The 12,319-nt window shown below is 49.5% G+C and overlaps 1 protein-coding gene across 2 annotated transcripts in view; it reads left to right on the top strand.

Moving 5' to 3' along the window:
• Window positions 1-12,319, top strand: part of LOC124046800 (RNA-binding protein 25-like) — a 58,385-nt gene that overhangs the window by 44,562 nt on the left and 1,504 nt on the right. For both annotated transcript variants that reach the window (XM_046367556.1, XM_046367557.1), the window contains exons 12-16: window positions 342-415; window positions 3,967-4,117; window positions 6,249-6,714; window positions 9,719-10,023; window positions 11,356-11,460. In XM_046367556.1, coding sequence (XP_046223512.1) covers window positions 342-415; window positions 3,967-4,117; window positions 6,249-6,714; window positions 9,719-10,023; window positions 11,356-11,460 — 1,101 coding nt within the window. The remainder of the gene's footprint in view (window positions 1-341; window positions 416-3,966; window positions 4,118-6,248; window positions 6,715-9,718; window positions 10,024-11,355; window positions 11,461-12,319) is intronic.

Here is a 12,319-nt window from a genome sequence, read left to right on the forward strand (position 1 = left end):
GCGTCTCACAAAGACATGGGGGTTGGAACCAAAAATCTCCAATTTGGACTCATACCAAAGGACCGATTTTAGTGCTTTTTTTGGTTACTACATGATTCCATAATTGCTATTTCATAGTTTTGATGTCTTCATTACTATTCTACAATGTAGAATAAAATAAAATCCTGGAATGAGTAGGTATTCTATGTACATATAAATACAGAAGACATTTGAACCCAGTCTGGCACGAAGAGAAGATTCATATGGGTGACGAGCCTTTACACAATCTATAATATTAGCCGTTTGAATGTGTCATTTACCTCATAGAAGCTAAATGTATGCAATCATTTGTTCTTCTTCAGACAAAAGAAGGCAAGCGTCTGAAAGAGTTCCTGGAGGATTATGACGATGACAAAGATGACCTGAAATACTACAGGTGAGGTCACACCTTTATAACACAGAGATGACCTGAAATACTACAGGTGAGGACACACCTTTATAACACAGAGATGACCTGAAATACTACAGGTGAGGACACACCTTTATAACACAGAGATGACCTGAAATACTACAGGTGAGGTCACACCTTTATAACACAGAGATGACCTGAAATACTACAGGTGAGGACACACCTTTTATAACACAGAGATGACCTGAAATACTACAGGTGAGGTCACACCTTTATAACACAGAGATGACCTGAAATACTACAGGTGAGGACACACCTTTATAACACAGAGATGACCTGATATACTACAGGTGAGGACACACCTTTATAACACAGAGATGACCTGAAATACTACAGGTGAGGACACACCTTTATAACACAGAGATGACCTGAAATACTACAGGTGAGGTCACACCTTTATAACACAGAGATGACTACTGAGGACACACCTTTTATAACACAGAGATGACCTGGACACACCTTTATAACACAGAGATGACCTGAAATACTACAGGTGAGGACACACCTTTATAACACAGAGATGACCTGAAATATACTACAGGTGAGATGACCTGAAATACTACAGGTGAGGACACACCTTTATAACACAGAGATGACCTGATATACTACAGGTGAGGTTTATAACACAGAGATGACCTGAAATACTACAGGTGAGGACACACCTTTATAACACAGAGATATAACACAGAGATGACCTGATATACTATAACAGGTGAGGACACACCTTTATAACACATAGATGACCTGAAATACTACAGGTGAGGTCACACCTTTATAACACATAGAAGACCTGAAATACTACAGGTGAGGTCACACCTTTATAACACAGAGATGACCTGAAATACTACAGGTGAGGTCACACCTTTGTAACACAGAGATGACCTGAAATACTATGAACACACCTTTATAACACAGAGATGACCTGAAATACTACAGGTGAGGACACACCTTTTATAACACAGAGATGACCTGAAATACTACAGGTGAGGACACACCTTTATAACACATACAGGTGAGGTCACACCTTTATAACACATAGATGACCTGAAATACTACAGGTGAGGTCACACCTTTATAACACATAGATGACCTGAAATACTACAGGTGAGGTCACACCTTTATAACACAGAGATGACCTGAAATACTACAGGTGAGGTCACACCTTTGTAACACAGAGATGACCTGAAATACTACAGGTGAGGACACACCTTTTATAACACAGAGATGACCTGAAATACTACAGGTGAGGACACACCTTTTTATAACACAGAGATTACCTGAAATACTACAGGTGAGGACACACCTTTTATAACACAGAGATTACCTGAAATACTACAGGTGAGGACACACCTTTTTATAACACAATTGTCCTTGTTGGGGACCTAACATTAACCCCTACATTGTTAGCACAATTGCTAAGTAGCGTGTTAAGCGCAATGACTGAAGAGTCTAAGCTAACTGCTAGCAGATACCATAGACTTCCAGTCATTGCGCTAACGCTGGTAGGCATTTGGCTCGTGAAAGTAACTCCAACTTCCTTTATGCTGGATGCAGAAATGGTATCCATCAGTTCATCTCTCTCTGAGGAAGAAGATAAAGGGCCTCATCTCTCTGAGGAAGGAGATAAAGGGCCTCATCTCTCTCTGAGAAAGTAGATAAAGGGCCTCATCTCTCTGGGGTAGGAGATAACGAGCCTCATCTCTCTCTGAGGAAGGAGATAAAGGGCCTCATCTCTCTCTGAGGAAGGAGATAAAGGGCCTCATCTCTCTGAGGAAGTAGATAAAGGGCCTCATCTCTCTCTGGGGAAGTAGATAAAGGGCCTCATCTCTCTGAGGAAGGAGATAAAGGGCCTCATCTCTCTGAGGAAGTAGATAAAGGGCCTCATCTCTCTCTGGGGAAGTAGATAAAGGGCCTCATCTCTCTCTGGGGAAGTAGATAAAGGGCCTCATCTCTCTCTGGGGAAGTAGATAAAGGGCCTCATCTCTCTCTGGGGAAGTAGATAAAGGGCCTCATCTCTCTGAGGAAGGAGATAAAGGGCCTCCTCTCTCTGAGGAAGTAGATAAAGGGCCTCATCTCTCTCTGAGGAAGTAGATAAAGGGCCTCATCTCTCTCTGAGGAAGTAGATAAAGGGCCTCATCTCTCTCTGAGGAAGTAGATAAAGGGCCTCATCTCTCTCTGAGGAAGTAGATAAAGGGCCTCATCTCTCTCTGAGGAAGTAGATAAAGGGCCTCATCTCTCTCTGAGGAAGTAGATAAAGGGCCTCATCTCTCTCTGAGGAAGTAGATAAAGGGCCTCATCTCTCTGAGGAAGGAGATAAAGGGCCTCATCTCTCTGAGGAAGGAGATAAAGGGCCTCCTCTCTCTGAGGAAGGAGATAAAGGGCCTCCTCTCTCTGAGGAAGTAGATAAAGGGCCTCATCTCTCTCTGAGGAAGTAGATAAAGGGCCTCATCTCTCTCTGAGGAAGTAGATAAAGGGCCTCATCTCTCTCTGAGGAAGTAGATAAAGGGCCTCATCTCTCTGAGGAAGTAGATAAAGGGCCTCATCTCTCTGAGGAAGTAGATAAAGGGCCTCATCTCTCTCTGAGGAAGTAGATAAAGGGCCTCATCTCTCTCTGAGGAAGTAGATAAAGGGCCTCATCTCTCTCTGAGGAAGTAGATAAAGGGCCTCATCTCTCTGAGGAAGTAGATAAAGGGCCTCATCTCTCTCTGAGGAAGTAGATAAAGGGCCTCATCTCTCTCTGAGGAAGTAGATAAAGGGCCTCATCTCGCTCTCTGAGGAAGTAGATAAAGGGCCTCATCTCGCTCTCTGAGGAAGTAGATAAAGGGCCTCATCTCGCTCTCTGAGGAAGTAGATAAAGGGCCTCATCTCTCTCTGGGGAAGTAGATAAAGGGCCAAATCTCTCTCTCTGAGGAAGTAGATAAAGGGCCTCATCTCTCTCTCTGAGGAAGTAGATAAAGGGCCTCATCTCTCTCTGGGGAAGTAGATAAAGGGCCTCATCTCTCTCTCTGGGGAAGTAGATAAAGGGCCTCATCTCTCTCTCTCTGGGGAAGTAGATAAAGGGCCTCATCTCTCTCTCTGGGGAAGTAGATAAAGGGCCTCATCTCTCTCTCTCTGGGGAAGTAGATAAAGGGCCTCATCTCTCTCTGGGGAAGTAGATAAAGGGCCTCATCTCTCTCTCTGAGGAAGTAGATAAAGGGCCTCATCTCTCTCTGGGGAAGTAGATAAAGGGCCTCATCTCTCTCTCTGGGGAAGTAGATAAAGGGCCTCATCTCTCTCTCTGGGGAAGTAGATAAAGGGCCTCATCTCTCTCTCTGGGGAGGTAGATAAAGGGCCTCATCTCTCTCTGGGGAAGTAGATAAAGGGCCTCCTCTCTCTCTCTGGGGAAGTAGATAAAGGGCCTCATCTCTCTCTGAGGAAGTAGATAAAGGGCCTCATCTCTCTCTGGGGAAGTAGGGCCTAAATCCTGAAGTATCCTTTTATGCTGTATGACTGACCGACCTTCCTCTCTCTCCCTCCAGGGGTAGTGCTTTACAGAAGCGTCTGAGAGACCGTGAGAAGGAGACGGAGCTGGATGATAGAGACAGGAAGAGGGAGAAGGAGGAGCATGATCAGATCAGACAGAGACTGTTAGCTGAGGGACACCCAGACCCTGAGGCCGAGCTGCAGAGGGTCTGTCTGGCCGTCTGTCTGGCCGTCTGTCTGGCCGTCTGTCTGGCCGTCTGTCTGGCCATCTGTCTGGCCATCTGTCTGGCCATCTGTCTGTCTGGCCGAACGTCTGGCTCTATTGCTGTCTGGCTGGCTGGCTGGCTGGCTCTATTGCTGTCTGGCTGGCTGGCTGGCTGGCTCTATTGCTGTCTGGCTGTTTGTCTGGCTGGCTGGCTGGCTGATAGAGGAATTCTAAATTCCTTTATGTTTTATTGCCAAAACCAATTCAATTCGCACTCATTTCTAATTCATGATAAGTTGTAAGTTTATCATTTGCATGAATTAGCAAGAGACCAGTCTTAAAAACAAGTTCAGCATTTATTATTGATGAGTACTGACCCAAAATACAAGGAACATTACATTTTAAAGAAAGAGAGCATAAAATGACGTCATCAGTTTCACACCCTCTCCCATCCTCACAATAGCGTAGTATTCAGTCCTGGAGATTTTTTACTCCCCTCATAAAACTACATTCCAACCTGTCTAAAAGATATACTTCTCTCCACTAATGGAATCCAACCAAAACATTCTTATCTGTCTGAAAAGCTATCTCATCCCTCCCCCTTAAACTACCCAAGAGGCACAGACAATTAATTTGTTCTGCTTACATTTTCAGTAACAGCTTAACCAAAAACTCATACTTTTCATAACATAATAGTATTAGAATAAATGGTTCTAATTAATAATGTATACATAATTAATCATTTCAACTATAATTTCCTCTAACACTGGCTCTATTGCTGTCTGTCTGTTCGTCTGGCTGGCTCTATTGCTGTCTGTCTGTTCGTCTGTCTGTCTGGCTGGCTCTATTGCTGTCTGTCTGTTCGTCTGTCTGGCTGGCTGGCTCTATTGTTGTCTGGCTGTTTGTCTGGCTGGCTGGCTCTATTGCTGTCTGTCTGTTCGTCTGTCTGGCTGGCTGGCTCTATTGCTGTCTGGCTGTTTGTCTGGCTGGCTGGCTCTATTGCTGTTTGTCTGGCTGGCTGGCTCTATTGCTGTCTGTCTGTTTGGCTGGCTGGCTCTATTGCTGTCTGTCTGTTTGGCTGGCTGGCTCTATTGCTGTTTGTCTGGCTGGCTGGCTCTATTGATGTCTGTCTGTTTGGCTGGCTGGCTCTATTGCTGTCTGTCTGTTTGGCTGGCTGGCTTGCTGGGCTGGCTCTATTGCTGTCTGTCTGTTCATCTGGCTGGCTGGCTCTATTGCTGTCTGTCTGTTCGTTGGCTGGCTGGCTGGCTCTATTGCTGTCTGGCTGTTCGTCTGTCTGGCTGGCTGGCTCTATTGCTGTCTGGCTGTTCGTCTGGCTGGCTGGCTCTATTGCTGTCTGTCTGTTTGGCTGGCTGGCTCTATTGCTGTCTGTCTGTTTGGCTGGCTGGCTCTATTCCTGTTTGGCTGGCTGGCTCTATTGCTGTCTGTCTGTTCATCTGGCTGGCTGGCTCTATTGCTGTCTGTCTGTTCGTCTGGCTGGCTGGCTGGCTCTATTGCTGTCTGGCTGTTCGTCTGTCTGGCTGGCTGGCTCTATTGCTGTCTGGCTGTTCGTCTGGCTGGCTGGCTCTATTGCTGTCTGTCTGTTTGTCTGGCTGGCTCTATTGCTGTTTGTCTGGCTGGCTGGCTCTATTGCTGTCTGTCTGTTTGGCTGGCTGGCTCTATTGCTGTCTGTCTGTTTGGCTGGCTGGCTCTATTGCTGTCTGGCTGGCTGGCTCTATTGCTGTCTGGCTGGCTGGCTGGCTCTATTGCTGTCTGGCTGGCTGGCTCTATTGCTGTCTGGCTGGCTGGCTGGCTCTATTGCTGTCTGGCTGTTTGTCTGGCTGGCTGGCTGATAGAGGAATTCTAAATTCCTTTGTTTTATTGCCAAAACCAATTCAATTCGCACTCATTTCTAATTCATGATAAGTTGTAAGTTTATCATTTGCATGAATTAGCAAGAGACCAGTCTTAAAAACAAGTTCATGTGGATCAATGTGCATTGTACCTGTCAAATAGGGACAATGAACATGAATCAACATGAATCAACAATGCACATCTCTTTCATATATTTTTATTTTAGTGTGTTGACTTTGTTTTGTATAAATGCACTTTAAATACATTTGATTTGAATCCAAGATGGAGGAGGAGGCAGAGCGGAGGCGGCAGCCCCCAGTGAAGCTGGAGGAGGAGGTGCAGCAGGAGAAACCAAACCGAGACAGGGAGCACCGAGACAGGGAGCACCGAGACAGGGAGCACCGAGAGAGAGAGCACCGAGAGAGGGACCACCACAGGGACAGGAGAGGAGCAGACAGACCTCCTCTCCAGCACCTTCAACCCCAATCAGACGATGACTTGGAGGAAGGGGAGGAGCTTGATGATTGTGACCGGGATGACTCATCAGATGCCAGGCCAAACCCAAACCTGAAGCCCACGATGCGGCCAATAGCATCGGCCCCTTCGGTATCGTCGGGCAGCGGCGGCGCCACACCCAACTCCCCCGGCAACGAGTCTCCCTGCGGCATCATCATCCCTCATGAAAATTCTCCTGAAGCACGGCCCACTGAAGAACAGCATCCCAAGATTGGCCTCAGCCTCAAACTGGGTGAGTTAAACAAGTTAGAAGAAGATTGGCCTCAGCCTCAAACTGGGTGAGTTAAACAAGTTAGAAGAAGATTGGCCTCAGCCTCAAACTGGGTGAGTTAAACAAGTTCGAACAAGATTGGCCTCGGCCTCAAACTGGGTGAGTTAAAACTAGATTGAACTAGTTAGAAGAAGATTGGCCTCAGCCTCAAACTGGGTAAGTTAAACTAGTTAGAAGAAGATTGGCCTCAGCCTCAAACTGGGTGGGTTAAACTAGTTCGAACAAGATTGGCCTCAGCCTCAAACTGGTAAGTTAAACTAGTTAGAAACAAGATTGGCCTCAGCCTCAAACTGGTTAAATCATCATCGTCGTCTCTCAGTCTAACGTGCTGACCACACCGCTCGCAAACTGGGTGAGTTAACCTGACCACACCGCTCGCGTAACAAAATATAAGTGTGCGCATACGTGTTATTTCAATCATTGCACTGCTGACGTCAACGAGCGTCTGCGTAGCCAGGCGCTAAAATAGAACTTGGTTCTATTTGTGACACTCTGCAAGTCCCGCCTCTCCCATCTCCTCATTGGTTTTTAGGAGCATATACCCACGTGGATGATTGGAAGATGATCTGAGGTCCACACTCCAGTTGGTGGTTGTGGTGGTGGTAATGCACCTTAAAGTTGGTTGCCATCCGCAATATAAAGTCCAAAGAAGAAGTAGCCAGATTACTAGAAACAAACTCGGTTTACCCTTTTATGTGTGGCTTAATTGTCAGAGTATAGGACCTTGTGCATTTCAGGTAAAATAACAACTCAACGTTTGTATCCCAGGACAAATTAGCTAGAAACTGCAAGCTAGCTAAATAGGACAAATTAGCTAGCGACTGCAAGCTAGCTAAATAGGACAAATTAGCTAGTGACTGCAAGCTAGCTACATAGGACAAATTAGCTAGCAAAAAATAGGACAAATTAGCTAGCTAAATAGGACAAATTAGCTAGCAACTGCAAGCTAGCTAAATAGGACAAATTAGCTAGCAACTGCAAGCTAGCTAAATAGGACAAATTAGCTAGCAACTGCAAGCTAGCTAAATAGGACAAATTAGCTAGCGACTGCAAGCTAGCTAAATAGGACAAATTAGCTAGCAACTGCAAGCTAGCTAAATAGGACAAATTAGCTAGCGACTGCAAGCTAGCTGACTAACTGTCCATTGATGTTTAATGCTTTTTGACCTGTCCCCAAATTAATATAGTTGGTTCAGAGTTGGTTTTGATATTTCAACATGCGTCTGATGGAATACACGCACGCCCGGTCTAGTCAGTGTGTGACCCTTTGACCCTCAATTCTCTATAACCCACCAACCTCTCTCTCTCTCCGTCCCCTCTATAACCCGTCTCTCTCTCCGTCCCCTCTATAACCCGTCTCTCTCTCCGTCCCCTCTATAACCCGTCTCTCTCTCCGTCCCCTCTATAACCTCTCGCTCTCTCCGTCCCCTCTATAACCTGTCTCTCTCTCCGTCCCCTCTATAACCTGTCTCTCTCTCCGTCCCCTCTATAACCTGTCTCTCTCTCTCTCTCCGTCCCCTCTATAACCCGTCTCTCTCTCCGTCCCCTCTATAACCTGTCTCTCTCTCCGTCCCCTCTATAACCTGTCTCTCTCTCCGTCCCCTCTATAACCTGTCTCTCTCTCTCCGTCCCCTCTATAACCTGTCTCTCTCTCCGTCCCCTCTATAACTCGTCTCTCTCTCTGTCCCCTCTATAACCTGTCTCTCTCTCCGTCCCCTCTATAACCCCCTCTCTCTCCGTCCCCTCTATAACCCGTCTCTCTCTCCGTCCCCTCTATAACCCCTCTCTCTCTCCGTCCCCTCTATAACCCCTCTCTCTCTCCGTCCCCTCTATAACCCCTCTCTCTCTCCGTCCCCTCTATAACCCCTCTCTCTCTCTCCGTCCCCTCTATAACCCGTCTCTCTCTCTCCGTCCCCTCTATAACCCGTCTCTCTCTCTCTGTCCCCTCTATAACCTGTCTCTCTCTCCGTCCCCTCTATAACCCGTCTCTCTCTCCGTCCCCTCTATAACCCGTCTCCTCTCTCCGTCCCCTCTATAACCCGTCTCTCTCCGTCCCCTCTATAACCCGTCTCTCTCTCCGTCCCCTCTATAACCCGTCTCTCTCTCCGTCCCCTCTATAACCCGTCTCTCTCTCCGTCCCCTCTATAACCCGTCTCTCTCTCCGTCCCCTCTATAACCCGTCTCTCTCTCTCCGTCCCCTCTATAACCCGTCTCTCTCTCCGTCCCCTCTATAACCCGTCTCTCTCTCTCCGTCCCCTCTATAACCCGTCTCTCTCTCCGTCCCCTCTATAACCCGTCTCTCTCTCCGTCCGTCCCCTCTATAACCCGTCTCTCTCTCCTCTATAACCTGTCTCTCTCTATAACCCGTCTCTCTCTCTCCCTGTCCCCTCTATAACCCGTCTCTCTCTCTCCGTCCCCTCTATAACCCGTCTCTCTCTCTCCGTCCCCTCTATAACCCGTCTCTCTCTCTCGTCCCCTCTATAACCCGTCTCTCTCTCCGTCCCCTCTATAACCCGTCTCTCTCTCCGTCCCCTCTATAACCCGTCTCTCTCTCCGTCCCCTCTATAACCCGTCTCTCTCTCTCCGTCCCCTCTATAACCCGTCTCTCTCTCTCCGTCCCTCTATAACCCGTCTCTCTCCCTGTCCCCTCTATAACCCGTCTCTCTCTCCGTCCCCTCTATAACCCGTCTCTCTCTCCGTCCCTCTATAACCCGTCTCTCTCTCCGTCCAACGTCCCTCTATAACCCGTCTCTCTCTCCGTCCCCTCTATAACCCGTCTCTCTCTCCGTCCCCTCTATAACCCGTCTCTCTCTCCGTCCCCTCTATAACCCGTCTCTCTCTCCGTCCCCTCTATAACCCGTCTCTCTCTCTCCGTCCCCTCTATAACCTGTCTCTCTCTCTCCGTCCCCTCTATAACCTGTCTCTCTCTCCGTCCCCTCTATAACCCGTCTCCCCCCGTCTCCAGGCGCCAGCCCCAACCATCAGGTCCACACTGGGAGTAAACGTAAGAAGCTGGCCAACGTCGACAGCGTCTTCAACAAGTTCGGCGAGGAGGAGGCCGACGAGGCGCCTCGTAAACGTAAGCTGGTTCCGCTGGACTACGGCGAGGATGATAAGAGCTTGGGTCTGGACGGGGCAGAGGTACCTGGAGGGAAGGGAGGACAAAACACAGAGGAGAAACGAAAACACATCAGGAGTCTCATTGAGAAGATCCCTACGGCCAGACCGGATCTGTTTAACTACCCTCTGGACTGGACTGCTGTGGACTCGGTAAGGAGGAGGAGGAGGATTTTTAAAAATGTAACATTTTATTTAACTAGACAAGTCAGTTAAAGAACAAGTTCTTATTTTCATTGACGGCCTAAGAACAGCGGGTTTAACTGCGTTGTTCAGGAGCAGAACGACAGATTTGTACCTTGTCAGCTCGGGGATTTGAACTTGCAGCCTTTCGGTTACTAGTCCAACGCTCTAACCACTAGGCTACCCTGATGATGATGATGATGATGATGAGGCAGGTCGGCCCCAGAACTCTGGTCAGTTGGTAATAACGTGACGATTGCAGCGTTAAGGAGTGGTTCAAACATCCCGTCGGACACGGTCTGGGGTAGCGATGGGACACGGGGGTAGCGATGGGACACGGGGGTAGCGATGGGACACGGTCTGGGGTAGCGATGGGACACGGTCTGGGGTAGCGATGGGACACGGTCTGGGGTAGCGATGGGACACGGTCTGGGGTAGCGATGGGACACGGTCTGGGGTAGCACGGTCTGGGGTGGGACACGGTCTGGGGTAGCGATGGGACACGGTCTGGGGTAGCGATGGGACACGGTCTGGGGTAGCGATGGGACACGGTCGGGGGTAGCGATGGGACACGGTCTGGGGTAGCGATGGGACACGGTCTGGGGTAGCGATGGGACACGGTCTGGGGGTAGCGATGGGACACGGTCTGGGGTAGCGATGGGACACGGTCTGGGGGTAGCGATGGGACACGGTCTGGGGTAGCGATGGGACACGGTCTGGGGTAGCGATGGGACACGGTCTGGGGTAGCGATGGGACACGGTCTGGGGTAGCGATGGGACACGGTCTGGGACACACGGTCTGGGGTAGCGATGGGACACGGTCTGGGGTAGCGATGGGACACGGTCTGGGGTAGCGATGGGACACGGTCACGGGGGTAGCGATGGGACACGGTCTGGGGTAGCGATGGGACACGGTCTGGGGTAGCGATGGGACACGGTCTGGGGTAGCGGTCACGGGGGGTAGCGATGGGACACGGTCTGGGGTAGCGATGGGACACGGTCTGGGGTAGCGATGGGACACGGTCTGGGGTAGCGATGGGACACGGTCTGGGGTAGCGATGGGACACGGTCTGGGGTAGCGATGGGACACGGTCGGGGGTAGCGATGGGACACGGTCTGGGGTAGTTGGGACACGGGGGTACACACTAACAAGTCCCAAGGGTCCTGGTCCTCTGTGGATAACCTAATCTATTCTTGACATATTTGGTCAACTGGAAATGGGACACGGTCTGATGTGGGAAGAACTAGTAATTCTCTGTAAATCACCGGATGTCTGTAAACCTCTTGTTCTTCCTGTCTCAGACTCTGATGGAGCGTCGCATCAGGCCCTGGATCAACAAGAAGATTATAGAGTACATCGGAGAGGAGGGGACACGGTCTGGGCTAGTGGACTTTGTCTGTTCGAAGGTGAGTCGGTAACTGATTTGAGTGGGAGAGAGAATGATTTGTCTGAGGAAGGATGACATTGGTTTCCTTACATTTTGTAAGAATTTTATCGACAAAGGTATGACTGCAACCCAATGCGTTCGTTTAGTTTACCTGGTCACTGTTTCAAACACGTGTGTTTTTTTAGGGGGGGGGGGGCATTTATGGCAGAAATCCAATGTACCTATACCACTGAGTGTACAAAACATTAGGAACACCTTACGTCGGGGCATGGACTCTACAACGTGGCGAAAGCGTTCCACAGAAATGCTGGCCCATGTTGATCATTCTTGATACACACAGCTGAGGTTGAGACACGGAGCCAGGATCCGCCATCTCAACATCACGCTGCGCAGCAGAAGTTAAAATCGGGTTTCATCAAATTGTCATGTAACTATGTTTCCACTGTAGTCTCTATTCTTCACATTGTCCACGGGGGTAGCGATGGGACACGGGGGTAGCGATGGGACACGGGGGTAGCGATGGGACACGGGGGGTAGCGATGGACACGGGGGGTAGCGATGGGACACGGGGGTAGCACGGGATGGGACACGGGGGGTAGCGATGGGACACGGGGGGTTGCGATGGGACACGGGGGGGTTGCGATGGGACACGGGGGGGTTGCGATGGGACACGGGGGGGTGCGATGGGACACGGTCGGGGTAGCGATGGGACACGGTCTGGGGTTGCGATGGGACACGGGGGGTAGCGATGGGACACGGTCTGGGGTTGCGATGGGACACGACACGGTCTGGGGTTGCGATGGGACACGGTCTGGGGTAGCGATGGGACACGGTCTGGGGTAGCGATGGGACACGGTCTGGGGTTGCGATGGGACACG

This window comes from Oncorhynchus gorbuscha, linkage group LG10, assembly GCF_021184085.1.
Source record: "Oncorhynchus gorbuscha isolate QuinsamMale2020 ecotype Even-year linkage group LG10, OgorEven_v1.0, whole genome shotgun sequence".
Classification (NCBI taxonomy): Eukaryota; Metazoa; Chordata; class Actinopteri; order Salmoniformes; family Salmonidae; genus Oncorhynchus; species Oncorhynchus gorbuscha.